Source organism: Tachyglossus aculeatus, chromosome 12, assembly GCF_015852505.1.
Source record: "Tachyglossus aculeatus isolate mTacAcu1 chromosome 12, mTacAcu1.pri, whole genome shotgun sequence".
Lineage (NCBI taxonomy): Eukaryota > Metazoa > Chordata > Mammalia > Monotremata > Tachyglossidae > Tachyglossus > Tachyglossus aculeatus.
The window spans coordinates 18,172,916-18,200,914 of NC_052077.1; the positions used below are offsets into that span (position 1 = coordinate 18,172,916).

General features: G+C 42.5%; 1 protein-coding gene across 6 annotated transcripts; it reads left to right on the plus strand.

The window, feature by feature from the left end:
• MMAA (metabolism of cobalamin associated A) lies at positions 1-27,999 on the plus strand. Of its 6 annotated transcripts, none has more exons than XM_038755428.1 (7): positions 1-118; positions 17,708-18,208; positions 21,199-21,321; positions 22,257-22,427; positions 22,605-22,690; positions 25,037-25,186; positions 27,638-27,999. In XM_038755428.1, exons 2-7 carry the CDS (start codon positions 17,764-17,766, stop codon positions 27,923-27,925), a joined length of 1,263 nt encoding a protein of 420 aa, XP_038611356.1. In that variant the 5' UTR covers positions 1-118; positions 17,708-17,763; the 3' UTR covers positions 27,926-27,999. The 6 variants fall into 6 exon arrangements, with proteins under 6 accessions (XP_038611356.1, XP_038611361.1, XP_038611357.1 ...); XM_038755433.1 differs by having other exon boundaries at positions 22,671-22,690; XM_038755429.1 differs by having other exon boundaries at positions 17,712-18,208.

A 27,999-nucleotide genomic window follows, 5' to 3' on the forward strand; every position in this document is an offset into this window, starting at 1 on the left:
GGGTCGAGAGAGTCGGGGGCCGCCGACTCGACCCCCGCCCTCTGGCGCCCCCTGGGGGCGGGGACGACGAGGAGGGAACTTGTCCTTCCCAAGCGCTTAGTACGGTGCTCTGCACACAGTAAGCGCTCAATAAATATGAACGAATGAGTGCAAGAGGCCGCCCGGCCGCGCGGGGGCTGGGGGGGGGGACTGGGCGGGAGCGGCCTGCGCACGCGCGGCGGGCGGCAGGGGGCGCGCGCGAGAGGGCGGGGCTGTCCGTTGGGGTCACGTGACCCCGGTGGGGTGGCGCGTGGGCCTCGTCAGGGTGGATGTGGGAGCCTGCCTGTTATTAATATTATTAATAATTAATAATAATAATGGCATTTGTTAAGCAATTACTATGTGGAAAGCACTGTTCTAAGCGCTGGGGAGGATACAAGGTGATCAGGTTGTCCCACGTGGGGTTCACAGTCTTCATCCCCATTTGGCAGATGAGGGAACTGAGGCCTAGTGAAGTGACTTGCCCAAAGTCACACAGCTGACAATAATAATAATAATAATGGTATTTATTGAGTGCTTACTATGTGTCAAGCACTGTTCTAAGTGCTGGAGGGGATACAGGGTGATCAGGTTGTCCCACGTGGGGTGCACCGTCTTCATCCCCATTTGACGGATGAGGGAACTGAGGCCCAGTGAAGTGACTTGCCCAAAGTCACACAGCTGATAATAATAATAATGGTATTTATTGAGTACTTACTATGTGTCAAGCACTGTTCTAAGCACTGGGGGGGGGGGGATACAGGGTGATCAGGTTGTCCCACATGGGGCACACCGTCTTCATCCCCATTTGACAGATGAGGGAGCTGAGGCCCAGTGAAGTGACTTGCCCAAAGTCACACAGCTGACAATAATAATAATAATGGCATTCGTTAAGCGCTTACTATGTGTTAAGCACTGTTCTAAGTGCTGCAGGGGATACAAGGTAATCAGGTTGTCCCACGTGGGGCTCACAGTCTTCATCCCCATTTGACAGATGAGGGAGCTGAGGCCCAGTGAAGTGACTTGCCCAAAGTCACACAGCTGAAAATAATAATAATAATAATAATGGCATTTGTTAAGCGCTTACTATGTGTCAAGCACTGTTCTAAGCGCTGGGGGGGGATACAAGGTGATCAGGTTGTCCCACGTGGGGCTCACTGTCTTCATCCCCATTTGACAGATGAGGGAGCTGAGGCCCAGTGAAGTGACTTGCCCAAAGTCACACATCTGACAATAATAATAATAATAATAATAATAATAATAATGATAGCATTTGTTAAGTGCTTACTTAGTGAAAAACACTGTTCTAAGTGCTGGGGAGGGTACAAGGTGATCAGGTTGTCCCACGCGGGGCTCACAATCTTCACCCCATTTGACAGATGAGGGAATTGAGGCCCAGTGAAGTGACTTTCCCAAAGTCACACAGCTGAGAATAATAATAGTAGCATTTGTTAAGCACTATGTGCCAAGCACTATTCCAAGCACTGGGGAGGATACAAGGTGATCAGTTTGTCCCACATGGGGCTCACAATCTTAATCCTCGTTTTACAGATGAGGTCACTGAGGATCAGAGAAGTGACTTGCCCAAAGTCACACAGCTGACAATAATAATAATAATAATAGCATTTGTTAAGCGCTTACTATGTGCAAAGCACTGTTCTAACCACGGGGTGGATACAAGGTGATCAGGTTGTCTCACGCGGGGTTTACAATCTTAATCCTCATTTTACAGATGAGGGAACTGAGGAACAGAGAAGTTAAGTGACTTGCCCAAAGTCACACAGCTGACAAGTGGCGGAGCTGGGATTTGAACCCATGACCTCTGATTCCCAAGCCCAGGCTCTTTCCACTGAGCCGCGTGGTGGTGGTTGAATAGCGGAGCAAGGTCAATCAGTCCACTTATTGAGCGCTTACTGTGTGCAGAGCACTGTACACAGTGCCTTGGGAGAGTAGAATAAGAATAATGATGGTATTTGTTAACAACTTACTATGTGCCAAGTGCTGTTCTAAGCACTGGGGTAGATACAAGGTAATCAGGTTGGACACAGTGTTTGTTCCATTTAATCAATCAATCAATCATATTTATTGAGCGCTTACTGTGTGCAGAGCACTGTACTAAGCGCTTGGGAAGTCCAAGTTGGCAACATATAGAGACAGTCCCTACCCAACAGTGGGCTCACAGTCTTAATAATAACAGTGGTATTTGTTAAGCGCTTACTATGTGCTAAACATGGTTCTAAGTGCTGGGGTAGACACAAGGTAATCAGGTTGGACACAGTCCCTGTCCCATTTAATAATAATGATGGTATTTGTGAAGAGCTTACTATGTGCCAAACATTGTTCTAAGCACTGGGGTAGACACAAGGTAATCAGGTTGGGCACAATCCCTGTCCTATTTAATAATATTGATTGCATTTGTTAAGCGCTTACTATGTGCCAAGCACTGTTCTAAGCGCTGGGGTAGACACAAGGTAATCAGGTTGGAAACAGTCCCTGTCCCATTTGGGGTTCACAGTCAATCAATCAATCAATCAATCATATTGAGCGCTTACTGTGTGCAGAGCACTGTACTAAGCATTTGGGAAGTCCAAGTTGGCGACATATAGAGACGGTCCCTACCCAACAGTGGGCTCACAGTCTAAAAGTCTTAATCTCAATTTTACAGATGAGGTAACTGAGGCACAGAGAAGTTAAGTGACTTGACCAGGGTCCCAGAGCAGACGAGTGGCGGATCCGGGATTCGGACCCATGACCATCCGCTTTCCAGGCTCGAGCAGGTGGGAAAGACGAAGCCTTTGGGCTGGGGGAGCGTTCCCCTGGGAAAGGCCTTGAGTGAAGGCCTGGAGTGACTAGTTTTAGGATTGCTGGCACAGGCCCCCGGCTCTTGCCCAGGCTCCAGCCCAGCCAGGAAAGACACCGCCAACCTCCAAATGTGAACAGCCGCTGGCAGAGCTCAAATTCCAGCAACTCAGGAAGGAAAATCAGACCATCGGAAACGGGTATGGCACCATTCATTCATTCATTCAGCCGTATTTATTGAGCGCTTACCGTGTGCAGAGCACTGTACCAAGCGCTTGGGAAGTACATGGCAACATACAGAGATGGTCCCTACCCAATAACGGGCTCACAGTCTAGAAGGGGGAGACAGACAACAAAACAGAACATGTAGACGGGTGTCAAAATCGTCAGAGGAAATAGAATTAAAGCTATGTGCACATCATTAACAAAATAAATAGAATAGTAAATACGTGCTACTAAAGGAAGAAAATTGAAACTCTTAGGGAGGGGAAAGGGGTGACAACTCATGTCACCCGACTGGTCATCTTCTAATCACTAATGGTTAGCAGTGAAAATGGGCATGCTTAGAGAAGCAGCGGAAGGAGTATGGGCTTTGGAGTCAGAGTTCATAGGTTCAAATCCCCGCTCCGCCAATTGTCAGCTGTGTGACTTTGGGCAAGTCACTTAACTTCTCTGTGCCTTAGTTACCTCATCTGTAAGATGGGGATTAAGACTGTAAGCTCCCCGTGGGACAACCCGATCACCTTGTAACTCACCTTGTAACCTCCCCAGCGCTTAGAACCGTGCTTTGCACATAGTAAGTGCTTAATAAAAGCCATCATTATTATTAAACTTTGTTACCTCTGTGGAACCGGCTATTCCCAAGTCACCAACCTAATATAATGATTTTTTTCAACTGTTGCTCACACTTTCATGCCAGGGTAGTTACTGAAATAGAGACTATGCACTGGAATGCTTTCAGGACAAATTTTCCAAAGGAATCCTGGCTGCTGATGAGCAGTGTTGAAAAGAAAATTCCAAAAATAGAGGGAAAGAAACAATATTTACAACAGGACTCCCCTCTCCAAATCTTGAACAGATTATTCTTAGACATAAAATAAAAGTTCAGTATTTGCAACACAATACGAAGGAGTCTCCTTTTATTAATGATGGACGGACAAGCCTCAGTGCCATTTTGAAGATGTTGGGATGAAAACCTGCTCAGTGAAATTATCGGGCTAGTGGTGTATGCCGACTTGTACTTCCCAAGCGCTTAGTACAGTGCTCTGCCCACAGTAAGCGCTCAATAAATACGATTGATTGATTGATTGATTACATTCTCTTCCCTGCCACGTTCATCCTGGAGTTGTGGGGGCCGCAAGCGAATAGCTGGGCAAGAGTGTAGCACATTGCGAAGTTCCTACAAGAATTGGGGCCAAAGTGGCTACAGCATAGTACTGATGCTGTTCCATAGCACCAGAGAACAACCAGAAGAGAGTTGCCTCTGTAGGCATTGTGGTCTTTGCCACCACAGTAAACCAACTGTTTTTCAGGATTATTCCTGAGCCTGTTCACCTCGAGGAATGTCCTAGGTGATTCTTTAGTCGGAAACTTCACCTCTACTGACTGTTGCCGCAGTAGTAGGCATTCCCTTATTTAAGGCTGTCCCACTGTCCCATCACAGTGAGGTGTCTATCAGGCTTCGGGAAGGAGTAATCCATTTAATAAAGACACTAAATAATGATATTTGCTAAGCCACTTGTCTGCTCTGTGATCTTGGGCAAGTCACTTTGCTGTGCCTCAGCTATCTCATCTGTAAAATGGGGACTGAAACTATGAGCCCCACGTGGAACAGGGACTGATTTGCTTGCATCTACCCCAGTGCTTAGTACGGTGCCTGGCACAGAGTAAGCATTTAACGAATTCCACAATTATAATTATTATTATTAATATTAATAATAGTAAGCTCAGTGGTAAATACAAGATAATCAAGACCCACACGGAGCTCACAGTCTAAGTGGGAGGGAGAGCAGGTATTAGAAAAGCAGCGTGGCTCAGTGGAAAGAGGACGGGCTGGGGAGCCAGAGGTCACGGGTTCTAATTCTGGCTCTGCCACTTGTCAGCTGTGTGACCGTGGGCAAGTCACTTAACCTCTCTGGGCCTCAGTTCCCTCATCTGTAAAGTGGGATGAAGACTGTGAGCCCCACGTTTGACAACCTGATTACCTTGTATCTACCCCAGTGTTTAGAACAGTGCTTGGCACATAGTAAGCGCTTAACAAATACCAACAATATTATTATTATTATTATTGAATTCCCATTTTGAGATGAGGGAAATGAGGCACAGAGAAATGCAGTGACTTGCTCAAGGTCACCTGGCAGACAAAGGGCAGAGCTGGGATTAGAACTGAGGTCCTCTGGATCCCATGCATATACTCTTTTTTATGGTATTTAAGTACTTACTATGTCCCAGGCACCGTACTAAGCACTGGGGTAGATAGAAACTAATCAGATTGGACACAGTCCATGACCCATGTGGGCTCACAGACTTAATCCCCCATTTTACAGTTGAGGGAACTGAGGCTTAGAAGTGAAGTGACTTACTCAAGGTCACACAGTGGACAAGTGGTGGAGCTGAGGTTAGAACCGCGGTCCTCTGGCTTTTTTTTTTTTTTCTTGGTACTTACTCTGTGACAGACACTGTGCTAAGCACTGGGTCCGATGCAAGCTAATCAGGTTGGACATAGCCCATGGCCCACATGGGGCTCAAAGTGTTAATCCGCATTTCACAGATGAGGTAGCCGAGGCACAGAGAGAAGTGACTTGCCGAGGTCACGGCAGACAAATGGTTGAGGTGGGATTAGAACTCAGGGCCTTCTGACTCCCAGCCCTGTGCTCATTCCACTAGGCCACGCTGCTTCCCTAACAAACAAGAAAAATTGAAAAACAATAGTTGGTTTCGGTAGTTGGGATAATGGGAGAACAGCACCTTCCCTTTGTCTTATTGAAGGCCCATCTCCTCCAAGAGGCCTTCCCAGACTAAGCCCCAATTTTCCTTATCTCCCACTCCCATCTGCATCACCCCGACTTGCTCTCTTTGCTCTTTCCCCCTCCCAGCAATTATGTACATAGCTGTAATTTTATTTTATTTATTTGTATTGATGTCTCTCCCCCGCCCCTCCCAGACTGTAAGCTGGTTGTAGGCAGGGAAGGTGAGTGTTTATTGTTGTAATGTACTCTCCAAAGGGCCTACTACAGTGCTGTGCACACAGTAAGTACTCAATAAATACAATTGAATGAATGAATTGTCAAGGTATTTTCATACTCTAAAGAATCAGGTTTAGTATGTTCATTTTAAAGTTGGTGGAACTGATTTGTGCCCTTGCTATAAGGTTGCAAAATTCTGATTTTTATAAATGAGCATATGGGGTTCTTTGTTATTTCATTTAGGTCTCACCCCCCATCTTACCTCCTTCCCTTCCCCACAGCACCTGTATATATGTATATGTGTTTGTACATATTTATTACTCTATTTATTTTACTTTTACCTATCTATTCTATTTATTTTATTTTGTTAATATGTTTGGTTTTGTTCTCTGTCACCCCCTTCTAGACTGTGAGCCCACTGTTGGGTAGGGACTGTCTCTATATGTTGCCAGCTTGTACTTCCCAAGCGCTTAGTACAGTGCTCTGCACACAGTAAGCGCTCAATAAATACGATTGATTGATTGATTTTAATTTTAAGGTAGACAAAATTTTGGAAGAACTATGCTGAAACCATCTAGAAAACTTGACTTTCTGGATTTCTTTCTATCTGCTTACAAAATAGGAAGCCATATGATACTAGTTGGTAAAGTTGGAGTTGGAAAAGAATCCTATTATCCCTGCTGATTAAATTTTTAGATCATAGACTTTGATAATAAAGTTGGTTATGCAGTTCTATAGTTTCTTACAGAAACGAGGCTAAATATCATTTCATCTCTGAGAAATTTACTTTGTAATGCCAAAATGTGTCATATATAAGGAGAATTTGCACTTGAACAGTTTGAGGGGGGAAAGAAGCATGAAAGCTTTAAAAAACCTTAATAAGAATTGCAGTTATGTACATGCTTCAACGGCAAAAGGAGAGCGATTGTAGATGAAAGGTGAACTAATTAGCAAATGGGTCAAGTTGAATCTGGTGTGTGTCTTTTCCAGGGTTTTGTTTTTGTTTTACAGTATTCAGCATTCAGCACCTCTAAAAGTAGCATGGTGGTAACAAAAAGAATGTAAACTAACTTGATCAGAAAATACTAATAGAAAGCAAAGTAAGTTATTTTCATTAGCAAGTGCAGCTTCTGCATTCGTTGATGCAGAAGTCAAGGAATGATGGAACTGTTTTAGCTTTTGGCTGAACGTATAACGTGAGTGAATCTAGCAACCAGATGATCTAGCAGTGGATTCCTGAGAGACCACTACAGCAGACAGACCAGCCCAGGGAGCAGAAACTGTAGTTATAGTGCTTATTAAATGGCTAATGGGGGTAAAGCACTGTGTTAAGCACTGAGAAAGGTACATGAGAGAAAAGTAGAAATGGTCCTTCACCCTCCAAAAATCACATCTCCAAGAGGCCTTCCAAACCCAAACCCTCATCTCCCTAGCCCGCATTCTTCTCTGTGTCACCTCTGCAATCATCATCATCATCATCAATCGTATTTATTGAGCGCTTACTGTGTGCAGAGCACTGTACTAAGCGCTTGGGAGGTACAAGTTGGCAACATATAGAGGCAGTCCCTACCCAACATTGGGCTCACAGTCTAAAAGGGAAAAAATTAGAAATACCAGCGGTGCCTCTTAAGCACTTGCTATTCACCCCATCTCGGGCCCCACAGCACATATCTTTACACTCCGCCATTTCTCCCCATCTGAATTTATTTTAAAGTCTGGTCTCCTACTCCAGAGTTTAAGCTCCTTGAGGGCAGGCTTCCCGTGTGGCTACCAGTTCCATTGTAGTATACTTTCCCAAGTGCTTAGAATAGTGGTCTGCACCCAATGAATTCCAATTCATTCATTCATTCAATCATATTTATTGAGCACTCACTGTGTGCAGAGCACTGTGCTAAGCGCTTGGGAAGTACAAGTCGGCAACATATAGAGACGGTCCCTACCCAACAAAACAACGGGAATTGGTCCTTCTGGCATTCACAATCCAAGGATAAGGTGGGGGAAGGGTTTGGTGACAGATACATAAGGAAAGGTGAAAACAATAGAAACAGAAAATAAGAGGTGAAGCAGTATGGCCTGGGCATCAGAAGGATCGGGCTTTTAATCCTGGCTCCGCCTCATGTCTACTGTGTGACCTTGGGTAAGTCAGTGAACTTTTCTTTGCCTCACTTTCCCCATCTTTAAAATGGGAATTAAGACTGTGAGCCTCAAGTGGAGCATTGACCGTGTCCAACTTGATTAGCTTGTATCTACCCCAGCGCTTAGTACGGTGCTTGGCACATAGTAAGCACTTAGCAAATACCATTTTTTTTAAAAAAGATAAAGCTGAAAGTCTGAGTCCAGTGGCAAAGGGGACCGGCAGGGGCTCATGACACTGCTGCCCAGGTCATTCATTCAGTTGTATTCATTGAGCGCTCACTGTGTGCAGAGCACTGTACTAAGGGCTTGGGAGAGTACAGTATAACAATAGACACATTCGCTGCCCACAACAAGTTGACAGTCTAGCGTTCATCGAGAATCAAGGTAAAGCCTTCTCGACGTATTAAAATTTGAAGAGGCCTCCTGCTGTTGTTGCCTGACTCTTTCATAGCCCCACAAGTGCAGGACATATTGGGAGTGAAGGCCCTGGATAGCATAGGGGGAGGAGCATAGGGATTCCTGGTGGTTTTCCTTGGAAATCTGGCCGGCTAGGAATCAAGGAGAAGGGTGGCTCTCAGAGCAATGGCTCTGTAGAGATTGGACCTGAGGCAGAAGTCAAAACGGGCAGGCCCAATATGGGACAAACCCACTAGACCAGTAGGGATCTATTCTTATTTATAAACAATGTGAAGGAGTGTATCAAGCAAGAGTTGAACTTTTCAGCCACATTCACACACATAGACCTCCCTGCCAGCTACATACATCATAGCACGGTGGGAACTAGAGTAGGGCTTGGGAAGTTCTGAGCTCTTGTAGATAGGAGAAATGAACAGTGCTCAGTGCTTAGAACAGTGCTTTGCACATAGTAAGTGCTTAATAAATGCCATTATTATTATTATTATTAAATGAGGCAATGATGTAGCTCACATACCAAACTGAGCAAGGCTTTGGAATTGATCAAATGAACCAAAAGAGATGAGTCTTTAAGAGCCGGTACCGGCACAGGAAGAATTAACGCCAATTTGTGCAAGGGAAGACAGAAAGCAGAGAAAAGGTGGAATAGAAAATATCAGTTAAGATCCTTCCCGAATTGCTAGAGAAGGCAAAAAATTAAGGTTGCAGTACAAATCGAGCCAAACCTGGAGTGGAATTGAATGAGAAAGATAATAGAGGTTATTGCAGTATATCAAATTACAAACCAAAAAAGGAACACAAAGGAAATGAACTCTAGAGCACTTTTTCAGTCACACCGACTCCAATGTTAATATGCTTTTCTTTCAGTTTCAACTGGGATTAAACCTGTTCCAGTTCACTTACTCATAGCGACTTTATCACTGTGGTTGGCGATGATCCAGAAAGTACTTCATTACCCACCACCCCAATACCGTTTACTGGTGGCGTTATCTTTGACCTCTGTCAACAACTTCTTGGGTGTAAGGCTATACTTAATAGAGCACCCTTTTTATTGTATTAAACGTATTCTTGTACTTCCCAAGCGCTTTGTACAGTGCTCTGCACACAGTAAGCGCTCAATAAATATGATTGAATGAATATGATTGAATGAATTCCTGTGAAATCATACTAAAATAAGGGACTATTTTACATAAATTCTCAAGAACACGCATATGGTTGCAGGAGGGAGACTGATGTAGGAAATTTGACTGCTTTGCCTATTTCTGTTTCTAACAATCTTTTCTTGTGGCAGTTTTGCTAATAATGAGCTTTAAAGAACATACCTGTCGGTGTTAGAGTGAAACTGCTATATAAGGTTTTGTTGACACATCTGTTTAGAATTTAGAGTTCCTGTATCTTTTTCGTAATAGAGGTTTGCGAGTTAAAAATACTCAAAGTATGATTTTTTTCCTATTGAGGTGTATATTACCTTGTAATCAGGTCCCTCTACTAATCTAGAAATATGTACTGCTTAAGTTTAGGCAAATGCATGATTTTAAATAGGACTCAGAAGGGGTTAAAGTATGATCTTAATTTAGACCCTTGGAACCCAGGAGTAAACATGGCCCTGACCCCAGCTTTCTTTGTGACATAGAGGTGCATGCTAAGTGTTGAAATGAGTAGATTAACAGATTTGTAACTACCGAGCCTCAAGACTTTACCACATCAATGTTTTTTTGCCAGTTATTAGCACACTTAACCAACATCACACTGTTACAACTGAGAGTCGGGCTATTCGTCTTCACCCTCACTTCCCCTATTTCATTCATTCAGTCATATTTATTGAGCACTTACTGTGTGCAGAGCACTGTACTAAGCACTTGGAAAGTACAGTTCGGCAACAGCTAGGGACAGTCCCTACCCAACAACGGGCTCCGTCCCTTCTGTGATGCCTATGCACTTGGAACTGTATATCCCTTAAGAACTTTGATTTCCACCCCTCCCCAACAGCACTTATGTACATATACCTCTGGAATTTCTTCCAAGTCTGTCTCCCCCTCCAGTCTGTGGGTAAGGAACATGTCTCCCAATTCTATTGCACTGTATTCTCCCAAGCGCTCAATTACAGTGCTCTGCACATAGTAAACAATAATAATAATAATCATGGCATTTATTAAGCGCTTACTATGTGCAAAGCACTGTTCTAAGTGCTGGGGAGGTTACAAGGTGATCAGGTTGTCCCTCGGGGGGCTCACAGTCTTCATCCCCATTTTACAGATGAGGTAACTGAGGCACAGAGAAGTGAAGTGACTTGCCCAAAGTCACACAGCTGACAATTGGCGGAGCTGGGGTTTGAACCCATGACCTCTGACTCCAAAGCCCGGGCTCTTTCCACTGAGCCACGCTGCTTCTCTAACACTTAATAAATACTATTGATTGTACCTTTTGTCATTCTTATTTAAATTCTTGTTGCCTTTTTTCGAGACCCTGGATTTTGGAGTTTAGGTCACTTGTTTGCAGCATGAAAATTAAAAAAACTAGATGCACTGTAGCTTGAAAATTGCACTTTTGTTAGGTGTTTTGGAGCAGGGTGAGCCCGGCCCTCACCTTTGTATCATTGCTGCCTCCCCAGGTGGTTACACCTGATACTCCGCCATGAGCTTAGCTGTTCTCAAGGCAAGGTAGTCGGCCAACTGACTTGGATTGGAGAAGCCTGGGATCTCTAGTCCTTCAGCCAACAGGATCCCCAGCCAGGGATACAGAAGTCCTTAGCTATCCTAGCTCTGGAGGAGGCCCCAACTGCAAATGCTCCCTAAGATCATTCCATCTACTGCCAACATGGCCTATCCTGGGTTTGGGTGCCCCATGTCTTATTGCTACAGCTTTTTGCTTCCCGTGGCTCCAGGGACCTGACACCAGGCTACTTTGGGACCGGGGGAGGTCCCATGAAACTGTGGCTTTGGTGGTACTGTGTGGGCTCACAGTGGCTCTTCCCACCCCCCCTTTCTGATCCTGATCCCAGGAAATTCCACCTAGGGTGCACATTGCTTCATCTCAGAGATCCTTTCTCAGAAAAGCATTTTATAAGTATCCCAGCTCCAGAGGTAGCTGATCCAGTAGAGCAGTGGACAGGTTGGAAGCAGCAGAGGGAAGTGGGTTAGGTGCACTCACTTGCCAGTCTCTTGCTGACGATTTATGGTTTATTGAACAATGTGTCTGAAATGAACCCCATAGATTACCCAACTGTCATTTAGTGCTAGCGATGTGCATTCTCACCTCACATCTCATGGCCAACCCTGGCTGTTTGTATTTCCCTCATAACTCTTATTAAGCAAATGGATAATATGTTTGCCGACCTGTGTTTGAATGTTGAGGTTGTACAGTAATGTGCCAGAGGGCTGCTAGCCAGTATCTGTCTTGGCTTAGAATCATTCAAAGGGGGTATTTTGGCAGGTGTACAATTTGCTGTCCAAGAATTGAGGCAAATTAAAACCCAGTCCATCCCATCTCTCCATCACTGAAGTCCTGGGCTCTCCGACTGCTTGCTGTAATGTAGAGAGAGGGTAGATGTGGGCTATATATTAGTGCAGGGGAGAAGGAACAGACCTGCTTTCCCAAGGCAGGGCTCTTAACCCGTTGCCACACTGAGCTGTTTCCTTGCCTCACTGTAAACTATACCTTTTCTTCTCTCCCCAGCCAAGTTTTACCAAAAATGATGAGCACCCATTCTCCATAATAAGAATGGCGTTTGTAAAGCGCAGGTCATCGAATTGATCCATTCATTAATTCAGTCAGTCATATTTATTGAGCGCTTACTGTGTGCAGATTACTGTACTAAGCATTTGGGAAGTACAAGTCGGCAACATAATCCAGCATTAGAAGTTATTGAGCCGTCACTTGGTGCAGCTCTCTCTACTAGGCTTTTGGAAAGTTCAGATTAAAGAAGTAACATGTCCCCAACTCAAGGAATATCCACTCTAATATGTGACATACATAAAAATAATATCAAATAATTGAATGACAGTTAAATGCCTGTATATACAAGAGTGCTGAGAATGGTTACAAATAAGTTTATAAGTGCTTGAGTTGGCTGATTGATTTATAGGACACGGAGTGTTCAGAAATTAATCGGGGAAAGCTTGTTGGAGGAGGTGGGATTTTGACTGTGGGAAGAGGTCTGACCAGGACTCAACAGGAGAGCGTGGACTATCAGCAAATTCATCCCCTTTCCCCCCTACATATTAATATGTGCTCAAACACAATACACGCATGCTTTCACCAAACTCCTAAGTGCAGATTCAGGCATAACACTTTTGCCTGTGCCCATGGGGAACAGTTGGATTAAGTAGAAGCCATATTTAGAAGTCAAGAGTTCCAGGTCAGAGAGGACAGGAGATGGGGCAGTGGCGAGGCCCAACTCTCAGTCTCCATTTCTCCACTTACTCATCATGGATTCCCTAGGGGCATAGGTTGTCTCTAACACCCAGAGAATAGACAATATTATCACTCCTATAGCCATGTGGAGGTGGACGGGAAAATACGTGGGTAAATTGTAAAAAGAGGAACTGATGGAAAGGGCAGCCATCTGTTTATGGGTTGGAGTGGGGCCCTGTGGCTCAATTCCCCCTAGGTAAAATGATATGTACTTTGGGCCCAGGGTTCTCTGACCATATGTGTGTGATCCTTTAGATTGTAACCACATCATCTAGACTGTAAGCTCATTGTGGACTGTGAGCCCACTGTGGGGTAGGGACTGTCTCTGTATGTTGCCAACTTGTACTTCCCAAGCGCTTAGTACAGTGCTCTGCACACAGTAAGTGCTCAATAAATATGATTGACTGACAAGGAATGCATCTACCAACTCTGTTATACTGTTCTCTCACAACACTAGTACAGCTCTGCACACAGTAAGCACTTAATAAATACCATTTATTGATTGATCGAGGGCAGAAAGGTTTACTTTCTGGTGGTCTTTCTGCCCCAATCGGGGAAGCTCCTGGAGGCTGCCGTTGCCTCGTTCATTGCATGTTCTGTGCAACATTTTCCTCCCTGCCCTTGGTTTGCACTACACCGGTTAATGGCTCTAAACATGTTTAAAGGTCATGGGGCAGGAAGGCCAGGCGGAGCTGACCCAGGATTATTCCAGAGGATAAAGTCCCACCCCTGGATATGAGTCCAGAACACTTCCTTTTCAGTGACACCCAGCTACATTACAGGCCCCATCTCACTCCTCTCCCTTCCCCACTGAAATTGAGGGAGCTCCCAGACTCAGTCCAAGCCCACCCAGATATTTTTTAAAATGATGTTTGTTAATCGCTTATTGTGTGCCAGGCACCCTCATTAGTGCTGGAGTAAATCCAAGCAGTGTAGTGGAAAGATCATGGGAGAGGGTTCTAATTCTGGCTCTGCCACTTGTCTGCTGTATGACCTTAGGTTAGTCATTGAACTTCTCTGTGCCTCAGTTACCTCAACTGTAAAATGGGGATTGAGACTATGAGCTCCACGTGGGACGTGGATGTTGTCCAATCGATTAGCTTGTTTCTACCCCAGCACTTAGTGTCTGGCGCATAGGAAGTGCTGAAGAAAAACCATTAAAAAACAAACTCTAATCAAGTTGGACACGGTCTGTGTCCCACATGGAGCTCATAGCTGTGGGCTGGGAATGTTTCTACCAACTGTGTTATATTGTAACTAGTAAGTGCTCAGTAAATATGGTGGATTAATGAAGTAAATGAAGTAACTGAGGCACAAAAAAGTTGAGTGACTTGCCCAAGGTCACCCAGTAGACAGATGGCAGAGCCCAGGATTAGAACTCAGGTTCTCGGATTCCCAACCCAGGTTCTCTTTCCACTAGGCCACACTGCTTTTTCTGGCCCAGCTGGACTTTAGGAGTTTGGAATAGGTGAGTTGAGCTTGCATTTTCATTCTAGCATCAGCAAGATGCTAGATAACATAGTTGATAGGACATGTTAGCGGGTGGAAAATAACAGTCGTGACATTTTTCTCTTTGTGTGTTTGTATGTTTGTATATGTGTTTCAGGTGGTATTTTTGGTGGCAGGTAAAGCTGTCATGGTAAAATCTAGTCCTAGAACAGAAAAAAAAAGAAAGTTTTAGATTATCTTCCTAACTACACATGATGAGACATTTTCTGGGAAACTATAACTTGATTAGACAGCTTAAATATTCTCTGTCCCAGTTCCCTTGCTCTTCATTTTAAGATGGCTAACAAGCCAGTCCGTCTTTATTTCTCGAGGGTTAAATGTTTTTTCAATTTATTAACCAAAAGGTTCTTTCTCTTTTTCTTAAGTAATTTACAGAGGCCCAGAAAGGAAGGAATGCATTGTATCTGGTCCTTTGGATAAGTGAATAAGATTAGGAGTATTTTCATAGATGCTCTTCTAAGTCAAATTGCTTTTTCACAGTTGGGTGAACTCTGAACTTTGGGGGAATTAAAAAAGTTCTTGAAAAGAACTATAAGAATGATTTCTCTACTTCCAGTGTCCTGATGCCTTGCTGTTTCGTAAATGCGGTTGTTAATATGAAGGTGTCTGTATTTAATTGTAAAATGTGCTGTTAGATTTTTGGGGTTAACTTAATTTTGCCTAAAGCCATATAAAACCCCAAATCACCAACTGAAAGAAGGTTTGGGGCTTAGCTGTGTATGACAAGCTTAAATTTGCTATTTTAATCTCCCGATCATCTCCAAAAATGAATCCTGATTAAGCCATAGGCAGCGTGGGCTAGTGGATAGAGCACAGTCCTGGGAGTCAGAAGGACTAGCTCTGCCACTTGTCTGCTGTGTGACCTTGGACAAGTCACATAACTTCTCTGTACCTCAGTTACCTCATCCGTAAAATGGGGATTAAGACTGTGAGCCCTATGTGGGACATGAACTGCATTCAACCTGTGCTTAGTACAGTGCCTGGCACATAGTAAGCACTCAATAAATACCAGAAAAAAAACCACATTAAAACACATCCACCGTATTTTTTCTTCTTGTCAGTGTAAGTGCAACTCATATGAATCTTCTTGGAAGAATCTTTTCGATCAAGTGGCATCAGGACACAAAGCTTTTCACTACTTGTGTATGTTCCCAAGCTCACTTAGTTTAGTGATCTGTGCTCAGTAGGTTTAAGCACAGTCGATGATGTTACTGATAGGGGTCTGCTCTTCTTATTTTCCCTCAACCTTTGTTGCAATTCAAAGTGAATTCTTCCTAAGGCAACTGAGTGATAGTTAAAATTTGAGTGTCATGTGTCCGTAATTTAGCATTCTGCCGTGGAAACCAGAAGGCCGTATGACCTGGCCGTCACTAAACTTTTATAAACCGATTTCCAGTGCAGGAATTACTTTTGTGCTACAATTAGATGGAGGGAAGATCAGTGAAGCTAAGAAAAGAAGCCTGACCGCGTGGCTGCAAATAAATCTGGCAGGAAGCTCCTGGCTCAGAGCCCCACAAGTCACTCGAAATGGCCTTTTTCACTTAACCATTCTCAGGGTGTGTCAGGTTCCCATGCTAGTCTGTTGAATAAATTCATGTACCAAAACTTGTGCTCCAACTCCCATATCACTTATCGCACCCCCTTCTTCTATAGAAAAAGGAATAAAAGGCCAGCTCCTGAGAGATTCTCTTTCTTCCTTTTTCTATATGAATTTCAGGCCAGGGCAGACCTGACCAGAGGAAATTCTTGGGATGAATATAAGATCTTCTGCACAGGGAAAGGGAGACGAGTGAAATGCAGTTTCCAATTCACTAAGATCTTTTCGTCTTGAGATTTAAAAGAAAGTTGTTCTCTAAGTGACAAGACTTTTACTATTTTCAAGGTTCTGGTTGATCGATCGATCAGTGGTATTTACTGAGCACTCACTGAGCACCGGGTGGTTTGGGTTAACTTTGATTACATTTGTTAACTTAGGCAATGGATCAGTTGTCAGTGTCCGATGAAATGGCTCCTGATGTGATGGCATGTAATTGAACCCTCTCTTAATGGTGCTTCATCTCCAAGGGTCCCCACCGAGCTTTTTGGTCTGATCCCTCCACCCCGGTAGGATGTGGGCTGGAGCACCTACCTAGTCGAACTCGTCTCATCTTCTGCCTCAAGCAGGAAAAGCGTTGTCTGAGTTGTGTCCACTTTCTCTGAATGTCCCCATAGCCGTGCGTACATCAGCCTTTCCCCTTGTTGTTTGTGTATTTGTTGTGTGTCCGGCCACTTCCCCAGTACTGTATGTGTGTGCCTCATTTTTTCTAACCCAGTCTCACTGTGCTTCCTCCACTCCACTCCCTCCCAACTCTACCTTCTGAATCAGTATATCAGTCAGTGATATTTTTGGAGCAGCCTGTGCAGAGCACTGTACTCAGCATTTGGAAAAGTACAGTACAACAGTCGCTAGACACATTCCCTCCCTGCCCACCAGGAACTTACAGTCTAGAGGGGGAGAATGACAGTAACATAAATTGTGGGTATTAAGTGCGTTGGGTGAGGTGAATGTCAAGTGTTTCCAGGGTACAGATCCAAATGCTTAAGACAACTCAAGGAGAAGGGGAACTGAGGGCTTGGCCAGGGATGTCCTCTTGGAGAAAATGTGATTTTACTAATATTTGGAAAGTGGGGAAAGTGGGGGTTTGTCATATATGAAAGGGGAGGGAGACTTAGGTAGAGGTAGAATCTGAGCAAGGTGTCAGTGGTGAGATAGATTGAGATCAAAGTACAGTGAGTAGGTTGGTGTTAGAGGAGCCAAGTGCGCGCTCTGATTTGTACTAGGAAATCAGCCAAGGAGGGTGGGGGAGGTGAACTGAATGAGTGCTTTAAAGCCAACTGGTAAAGTGCTTCTGTCTGATTTGGAGGTGGATGTTCCTAAGGAGTGGGGAGATGCGTACTGATTTTTTTTTTTTTTTAAGAAAAATGATCCAGGCAGCAGAGTGAAGTATGGACTGGAGCGGGGAGAGGCAGGGTGGTCAGTAACGAGGCTGATGCAGTAGGCAAGGAGCCTTTTCCCAACTTTAAAAAGTCCCAGTACCACATTCAAAATGTTAAATGAAATAAATTTTTACCCAGTTCTGTTACTAATTGTATTGGAAGCAAAGGAAATAGTAATGTGTGTAAAACTATTACAATATTAGCTTTCACTAATTTCAATATTTAAGTGTGGCAAATAATCCTTTTCTCTTTTCTAGGGAGATCCCAATTCAACTTGAACCGAAGCTTCACAAATTTATACCTTTCAAGTAAAATGAGCATGGCAATGCTGCTACAATTTCCTCATCAACGTTTTCTTCGAGGCCTCTTGAAACCATCCTTCCAGAGCTCCTACTTCATCTTTCATTCAAGTACTCGTACTGCATCAGGATTCTCATATGGTCGACCATTTAATTCTCTTCAACAGTACTGTACAAAGTGGATGCTGCTGTCAAAGGATTTTAAGAGAAAGCTATGCGTTCAGACAACCTTCAAGCAACACACAGAGGGACTTTCTGACAAAGAAAGAAGATTTGTAGATAAACTTTACACTGGTTTAATCCAAGGGCAAAGAGCCTGCTTAGCAGAGGCCATTACCCTCATAGAATCAGCTCACAGCAGGAAAAAAGAGATAGCCCAAGTACTTCTTCAGAAGGTATTATCTTACCACAGAGAGCAACAGCAATTAAATAGAGGAAAACCACTAGCATTTAGAGTGGGTCAGTCTTTTTTTTTTGTCTGTCCAGAAAATATTTTGAGTTTTCTGTTGCTAAATTTTCTCTCCCATTATTAAGTCTTGTCTTGTACAAATTCAGCTAGTATACTGTGCCTGATCTCTCAGAAATTCCAGACTAATATTAAATTCTTTTTCTAGAATACATATCTTGTCTTAAAGCATTCTATTTGCATTTTCAGAGGGTAATGAAAGATTTCTTCTGAGAAATTCAGTTTTGTCCGGAGAGACTCAGGTCACTGTTAATTGCCCCTGTTGATGGAGATCTGCATAGGAAGAAGATTAAGCCTATGTTTTTTTTAATGGTATTTAAGTGCTTACTATGTGCCAGGCACTGTACTAAGCGCTGGGATAGATACAAGCTAATCAGGTTGAACACATTCATGTCCCACATCGTCCTCACAGTCTTAATCCCTGTTTTACAGATGAGGTAACTGAGGCACAGAGAACTGAAATGACTTGCCCAAGGTCACACAGCAGATAAGTGGCGGAGCTGGGATTAGAACCCAGATCCTCCTAACTCCCAGGCCCGTGCCTATAATCTAGGCCACTCTGCTTCTTTATTCCAAAGTGGGTTTTTTTTGTTTGTTTCTTTCTTTGTTTATCTCATACAAAGGAAATAAAATCTTCCCAAAGAAATCCATTATTCACCCCATAGAACAGGATAGCTTTCTTTAGATTCTCTCCCTACATTGTCGGGGCAGTTCTCTAAGAATGCTTTTAAATGGATCCAGAGAACACTATCTTATTTTGCTGTCAATTCATAATAAATCTGTGGAGCTCCTCTTAGTGGAAATTGACCTGTTTTAGAAAAAACGCAAAATATATTTTTTTAAGCAGTTTAGATATCTCTTGCCAGATGGAGGGACTAGAACTAATCAAATTTGTATTGTAGAGTAAAGAAATAGAATAGTAAAGCTTTTAGGGATCTGGTTGCAAATAAATTAGAATAAACTCTAGAGTAAGATGTACTCACTGTGTTGGAGACTTTCAGGTTAATCAGTCGATTGTATTTGAGTGCTTACTATGTGTAGAGCACTGTAGTAAGTGTTTGGAGAGTACAGTACAACAGAATTAGCAGTTAAAATATAATCCATAATTTTTAAAGCTTGTAACTAGAAGAATGAAATGTTATGATACCTTTAGAAATAATTTGTTTCCTGCCAAGAAAAATGTTCACTAGTCCACAGTTTCCTCCAATTCACCTACCCACAGCTAATTTGCTGCATTTCTTTTGAGAAACAGTGTGCCCTAATGGAAAGAGTACAGCCTTGGGTGTCAGAGGACCTGGATTCTGTTTCTGGCTCTGCCCTTATATTCTGTTTGACCATAGGGAAGTCACTTAACTTCTCTGTGCCTCAGTTATCTCATCTGTAAAATGGGGATTAATACTGTGAGGCCTATGTAGGACGGGAACTGTGTCCAACCTGATTTGCTTGTATCTACCCTAGCAGTTAGTACAGTGCCTGGCACATACGAAGTGCTTAAATACCATAACTCTTTTTTTCAAATAATGAGCACTTGAAGAGCCCCCAAATTAAAATTAATCTATTATTTTAAAGGTAGGGAAAAGAATAAGATATCTCAAGTTTCTCCTGGGAGAGGGAATACTTTTAAGGAACCATATCATCCCAAAGTATTTGGGGCCAGGCCTAAACTGGCTAGTAACCAAATCTGTTTCCATCTCCTGTTGTTACTGTAACCGTCCACCCTCCCCTCCAAGATCTTAGAAAGCAAAAGGGTGTATGTGTTGTGGGGAGTTCATTTAGTTACTTTAGAACCAGTTTCAGCAACTAAGCTAAAAAGGCACACATTAGTCACAGCCTTTTAACTTGCTAAAAAATTACTCAGCGTGGTCTAGGGGATAGAGCCCAGGCCTGGGAGTTGGAAAGATGTGGGTTCTAATCCCGGCTCTGCCACTTGTTTGCTGAGTGACCTTGGGCGAAACACTTTACCTCTCTGCCTGTTACCTCATCTGAAAAACGAGGATTATGACTGTGAACCCCACGTAAGACAGGGACTGTGTCCAACCTAATTAGCTTGTATCTATCCCATTACTTAGAATGGTGCCTGGAACATAGCAAGCACTTAAGAAATAGCATATTATTATTATTATCATTGTCAATATTCACCCGTATTGGATATGGCTGATGTTTGAAGTTTTCAAGCTTTTTCATTCAGTTATGGTAAATAACAGCCAAATCCCAACCAGATGCTGTAGGACTTAACCAGGAGGAGCTTTGAGGGATCCTCCCTAAAATTCACTGGGCAAGAAATAGGGCCCAGTTATGGCTTGCCTTGATAGCAGCTCAGCTCTTTGAAGGGGGGTGGCTGGTTGAAAAAAACTGGTCCTCAGGGGATAGGAGCTATTGAACCTTCTTGAACTCCACTGCTTGGCCAGAAATGTGGTCCATATGGGTCAACCCATCTATAATCTAAAGTTTTTTCTGGAGCGGAGAAAATTTCTGCCTACCTTGGAAAAGTGACTACCTATTGTTTTGAAGATCTCTTTAAAGGAATATCTCTTCAGGGTGGCCTAAGCCTCAATTCACATTTCAGTGGGGGTGAAAAGTAGTAGCTTTTCTGGCAAAGATCAGGTATTATCTTTAAAAAATACAGAATCATAATTTCTCCCTGTGTGAACTTCTTAGAGTTGTGCTGTTTTTTATTGCTTGTGAGGGAAGACGAAATGTGCAAACCTTGGGTAAAAACAGTTTAAATAAATTTATAAAATAAAACATCTTTTGCATAATGGGTTTTGCATAAGAATGGTTTTCCTTCGTTTGTAGTTGCTTGTCAGTAAAGAAGTAATTTTGAGCTGGATTAAAGTGCGAATGTTAGAATTGGATACAGGGCATATGGCTGCCTTAATGAGCGAAAAACAAAGGGTAGTTTAATATTAGATCAAATAGATGGTATTACGTTGCTAAGGAGCCGATTTAAATTATTCAGTTGGAGGATTTCTTTCTATTTTAGGATTGTCTGGGCCCCCTGGAGCTGGAAAGTCCACATTTATAGAATGTTTTGGGAAGATGCTTACTGAGCAAGGACATAAAGTGGCTGTGCTGGCTGTCGACCCATCGTCTTGCACAAGTGGTGGTGAGTACGTCTAATGAAAAATGTGTGACTTTCTGGTGATTGTACAGAACATATTACCCTTCTGTACATTGTTGAACATCTAAGACTACTGTGGGTCTAGCTGGATTAGAAGTGATCCCAGCCCAGACCAAGAGTGAGGGGCCCAGGCCCCCTGCATGTATTAAGGGTCTGCACAGTAAAGAAAAAAAAATGAATGCAAGATAAGGGCCCCTTTTCTTGAATTTATGTGCTTGAGGCAAAACTGGTTAAACACATCTTCTAATTAACTTAAATTGGTTTGTGGTATGGTTCATGTATGTTTTGGCTTCTTTTACATTCGTTTTGTTTTGGAGAGCCATGGATTTCAGGTTACATTTTATGTGAGTGGCAACCTCATTCTGTTGCCACTTAAGGTTCAGGGGTCTGAAGTATGTGAGCTTATACAGGTAGAGAACTTGGGAAAGGAGAGGGTAATTGTTAAAGGAAGATTTCATAGTAATGAGGCTTGAGGAGATCATTGAATGAAGAGAGATAATTTGGCAAATGCACTTGAAAAGGATCGCAAGAAAGCAGAGGATGGGCTTTAGGTTTCTCGCGTGGTTTTATTTTTTCCTTTTACATAAGAGATCTTGTCAATGGAATGAACCTGGGGATCGGAACAGAGACTGTGCAGGCCCATCGCTTACTCCTGGGTCTTCACAAATGGCCCCTTCCTTCCTGCTTCCTTTCTCCCCGAACAAATACCAAGGAAGCTGTATTGGTCATCCTCAAATAACACTGTATCTGTAAGAGGATATAAAGATCCAAGTCTTCCTCTCTGAGTTATATCACCACTTTAAAATGAAACTCCAGCTTTTGAGTGGAGTTTCACAAAGTGCGCTCCTTGGAAATCCACTGCTTTATATTCAGGTATAATTAATTATGACAGTCTTTTCAAAGTAGCTTTTCTCTTGTAGGTTCACTTTTGGGGGATAAAACACGGATGACTGAGTTATCAAGAGACATGAATGCTTATATCAGACCATCACCTACCAGTGGGACTTTAGGGGGTGTGACAAGGACCACAAATGAAGCTATTCTGTTATGTGAAGGAGGAGGATACAACATTCTTCTTATTGAGACTGTAGGTATGAGTGTTTCTTCTGTTTTATAGAGCCAAGAGTTAGAGTTTAACTCCCACACTGTTGTAATCAGCTTCCTTCATTGAGAAGAGAGGCCTGCTATCTTGTGTTTTCCAGTAGCTGCTGTTAAGATGAGCTTTGACTAGCCTATTTGAACATATTATCGCTTTTGAACTTCTTCAGGTGTGGGACAGTCAGAATTTGCTGTTGCAGACATGGTTGACTTGTTTGTTTTATTACTACCACCAGCTGGAGGAGATGAACTGCAGGTAACTTCTTCCCATATCTTTTCCTTTGAAATGATTTTTTTTAACATTATTTAAGCACTTACTATGTGCCAGACACTGTAATAATAATAATGGCATCTATTAAGCGCTTACTATGTGCAAAGACTGTACTAAGTGCTGGGGTATGTACAAGGTAATCAAGTTGGACTCAGTCCAGGTCCTTCGTGAGGCTCAGAGTCTTATTGTCCATTTTACAGATGAGGTAACTGAGGCACAGAGCATTAATGTCTTGCCCAAGGTGACACAACAGCGAAATGGTGGAGCTAGGGATAGAACCTAGGTCCTTCTGACATCCAGGCTAAATCGTATTTAGTAAGCACTCAATAAATACGATTGATGATGATCCAGGCCTGTTCTATTCACTAGGACAAGCTGCTTCTCAAGATGATAAAGATAACCCCCAAAATTTCAAGTATTTATTATGATGACTATACACCATGGATATGGCAGAAGTGAAGAAGCAGAGATGCATTGACCCTTGCAGGAAAGAGAGCATTGTACTGTCTTTATCATTGTCACTAGTTGTTACTGATTTGCAGAAACACTGTTTCCACCAGTCAGTGGAGTAAAATGAACTTGGGTTGTACTTCAGATATTTGTCATTCAGAGGAGTGAGATTTGAGTAAACTCGTTACTGGTTCTGCTCATCTTGAATGAATTGTGAATGTGCCCAGTTGTGAGTTTGGCTGTTGCTCACTATTGTGACCTCTAAGTAGAGTGGAGAGTACCCCTGAAGCCTGTGTAATTTCCCCCCTTGAAGACATGACATACGCTTGTCTTTGAACAAGTCATTTAACGTGTTACTCATTTTCTTCACCGGTCAAATGGGAATGCGGTATCATGATCAGTATTAATCTACAAGTGGCTCTGAGGGTCGTTTGTTTCTGTTACAGTATATTTGGTTCAATAATTTGTTTTATTCAGCAGCCCTGAAATGTATCTGGAAAACCATAGTTATAATCCCTTGCAAAAAAAAAAAACCAAAACGTAAGCAAACTGATTTTTTGGAATCAATTTATCCAAAAACTGACACAATTTGAGCCTGTTTTATCTTCATTCCAGAGTGAATGTTAGTCCTTACTCCCCTTCTCCAAAATTTCCAGTGGCTTTCTATGCTCACATAAAATGCAAATTTCTAATATTCAAGGTTCTCCACTAGCAATATCCCTTTTAGTGTTTATCTCCCCCAATTAGATTTTAAGCTGCTTGAGGGAAGGGACTGTCCTTTCCCAAACGCTTAAGTACAATGCTCTGGACAGAGTAAGTACTCAATAAATGCTATTGATTTGGATTTTTTTAATCCTTTACCCCTTTACCTTGATAGATAGGACAATAAGATTTTAAGGTACTCAAGGGTTGTGATACATATCTTTTATTTCTCTTGTATTTTCCCAAGTGCCAATATATTTTTGCACAAAATAAGGACTAAATATATAATTTTGTAGTGGAACTAATCAGTGTTGTTCTTTCTTGGAAACCATCAGCCATTTGAGTTTACCTGAAGTTATGAAAGCAGGTGTCTGAAAATATGAAATTGTTTCTTATTTGAATTTTCATAATATCTCTCCGTGTTAAGAATTTCTGAGAATTCAGAATATTTTATTTTTGATAGTTTTGGTATTGGCATGTGGGAAGAGAAACGGACAGTGGATCAGGAGATTTGAGATCTAATCTTAGCTCTACCTTTGGCCTGCTATCACCTTTAGTGAATCACCTCACTGCCCACTTAGGTCCTCAGTTTCATCATCTGCAAAATGGGGATAAAATACCTGCCCTCCGTCCTAGAATGTGGGTCCTGTGTGAGGCGGGGATTGTGTCCACTCTGATTCCCTAACGTCTATCAGTGCTTGGCACATAGTAGGTGCTTAATAAATACCATCATAGTGATTATTATTAACCACTTGGATTTGAATTGAATTTGAGCTTTGCTTATAAAACACTCAATAGCCACCACATATATTAGTGCTTTGCTTTTTCCCTGGATAACCACTAAAATATGTTAGTTTGCTGACCTTTAAGCTTATTATGTGACAGTATGAATGGACTTAACCGAACGTTGTTGCTATCTGATGCCATGTGCTCCAATTCTAAGTGTATTTTAAAATGGTAATTGCAAAAATCAGAGCTATCACAGCTGAACTCTGCATGTTAAGCAATTCACGTCAAGAATTTTTATCCCTTGCATCCAAAACTTGAGGCCTGGAAAGCAGATAAGCTAATGAAGTGAATTACCTTATATAAGCAATATTGGTTATTTAACCTTTGCTCACACTTTTAATAGATCACTTTCTCTTTTCAATTTCTTCTTTTTGTACTTTCTTCATCCAGGGTATCAAGCGGGGTATAATTGAGATGGCAGATCTAGTCATCGTAACGAAAGCTGATGGGGATTTGATCGTGCCAGCTCGAAGGATACAAGCAGAGTATGTGAGTGCCCTGAAATTACTCCGCAAGCGCTCCAAGGTCTGGAGCCCAAAGGTGAGCATGATTCCATTGTAGTGAATTGGGCAAGTAACTTGAAAAGACCTAAGTCTTAACAATAACAGACGATTTTTTCAAATGGTATTTGTTAAGTACTTACTATTTGCCAGGCACTGTACTAAGTGCTGGGGTAGATGCAAGCTAATCAGGTTGGACACAGTCCCTGTCCCAAAGGGGGTCACAGTCTTCATCCCCATTTTACGGTGTGAGGTAACTGAGGCACAGAGAAGTGAAGTGACTTCCCCACGGTCACACAGCAGACAACTGGGAGAGCTGGGATTAGAACCCAGGTCCTTCTGACTCCCACGCCTGCACTCAATCTACTAGGCCACGCTGCTTCTTGTACAATCTTATGGTTTCTGGGTGAAGAGAGGGTTTTTAAAATGTGACAAAGCTAGTGCCTGTATTAAGATTCTTAAATGAAATCACTAGGCTTACTGTATATCAAAGTTGCAGGGCTTCCGAAAGTGAATCTCAACGGATTAGATTTCCTGATGTTTGGTTTTGGTCATTCTCACGGGTAGCAAATCCAGTGTGACTGTAATGAACCTCCACGATTACAAACCAGTTAGTGTTTCAAATTTCTGGATTGAGATGAAAATGCAAGAGGAAAGACTTGTAGTATGATTCTTCAATTTTCTTCATGGTATAACTGTTTTCTTCATGGTTTTCTTCATTGTATAGCTTTTTTTTTTTTGAAAGTAAAGGAATAAAAAATTTGTAGAACCAATGATCTCTTTCATGAGGGAGCCGATTTTTGCGATCAGGTTGTGTCCACCACCCCTATTGTATTGAACTCTCTCAAGCGCTTAGTTCAGGGTGCCGTGCACAGTCTGTGCTCAATAAATACCATTGATTTGAAAAAATAAGCAACCAGAATTACAAATACTAGAAAATGAGGTCAGTGTATAAATTAGCATTGATTTAAACTGCACATCATTATGTAAACTCCTAGGCAGGGAGCATGTCTACCAACTCTGTTAGAGTGTACTCTCCCTAGTGCTTAGTACAGGATTTTGCACACAGTAAGCTCTCAATAAAAATGATTGATTATTTCTGACACTTATAAGCACATACCTTTGCCAAGCATTGTACTATGCACTGGAGAATAGTAGGGGGTATTTCATCAGCCCTGGTCCCTGGCCCACAGGGGACTGAGAGTCTAAAGGTTATGGGGGAGGTCAGTCCCACCAGGAAAGAAATAACCAGGCAAGTTTAGTAAAAGCAACCACAGTTCACATCTACAAGCCAAGCTAGCTCTCTTCCTCCCTTCAAGGCCCTACTGAGAGCTCACCTCCTCCAGGAGGCCTTTCCAGACTGAGCCCCTTCCTTCCTCTCCCCCTCGTCCCCCTCTCCATCCCCCCCATCTTACCTCCTTCCCTTCCCCGCGGCACCTGTATATATGCATATATGTTTGTACATATTTATTACTCTATTTTATTTGTACATATCTATTCTATTTATTTTATTTTGTTAGTATGTTTGGTTTTGTTCTCTATCTCCCCCTTTTAGACTGTGAACCCACTGTTGGGTAGGGACTGTCTATATATGTTGCCAACTTGTACTTCCCAAGTGCTTAGTACAGTGCTCTGCACACAGTAAGCGCTCAATAAATATTATTGATTGATTGATTGAAGGAAAGCTCTGGGCTGATAGCTTCTTGCAGGAGCACACTTCTCCCCAGTGATGGCTGCTGAGGAGGTGCTACTGCCTTAGGCACTGCCATTTGAACTGTGGGGCCACATGAATGCTGCCAGTTTCTACCCATCCCGTGCCTTGTGTGTTCAATTATTACCTGCCTTTACATATTTTCAAACTACTTTTAAATCCTCAAAATTTTCACAAACCCACAGAAATCATACATACCGCCATTGATTGATAGTCTGACTTCACTTTAAATCCTGCTGGGTCCTACTTCTCCATTTTCCCCAAGTCTAAAGGAGCATGTTTTTGCTTTGTAAAAAGTACACTGAGAATTTCCCAAAAAACTTATATTCCCATTAAATCCTAACAAAAATAATTAAGAAGTGCGGAATATATTATTTCTTTGTTATTCAATTTCTTTTAAATCTGCTTCTTTAAATCTAGCCCGATTTGTTTGGGACAGAGTGTTGATGCCAATTTTTGTGGCTGGTTAAAATTGCTGTCTCTCTGATTTAGGTTTCTTCCACTGATCATGATCTAGTAGATGTAGCATTGGACTGGAAGTTGGGATCTAAATTCATTTCTTGGCCCTGGCAGAAATTTACTGAGTAATCTCTGACAAGTCAAGTTGACCTACATGTGCTGCTTTTTCCATAACTGTAAAATGAGCCTTATATATATATTTGCTGCTTCTCATAAATCTGGAAGAATTAATGAGAAAAGACCTTAAAGTGTTCAGAGCCCTTGGACAAGCGTGAATTATTATGAACATTTTAAATGAGTCTGTTCTTCCAACTGCAATAGGTAATGCGCATCTCAGCCAAAACTGGAGAGGGCATCACTGAAATTTGGGACAAGATGAGAGAATTCCAGGACCTCCTGCTTGCCAGTGGGGAGCTGATTGCCAAACGGCAGAAGCAGCAGAAAGTTTGGATGTGGAATCTAATCCAGGAAAGTGTGCTAGAACATTTCCGGAGTCGTCCCACCGTGAGAGACCAGATTCCTCTTCTGGAAGAAAAAGTCCTCTGTGGGGCCCTGTCTCCAGGACTAGCTGCTGACTTATTATTGAAAGCATTTAAAAGCAGAGATTAATGTGATTTATTTTGCCAGTATTCCTCTGTGTTTGCACAAAGTATTTTAATATTAAAAACCACAACATATCTGAA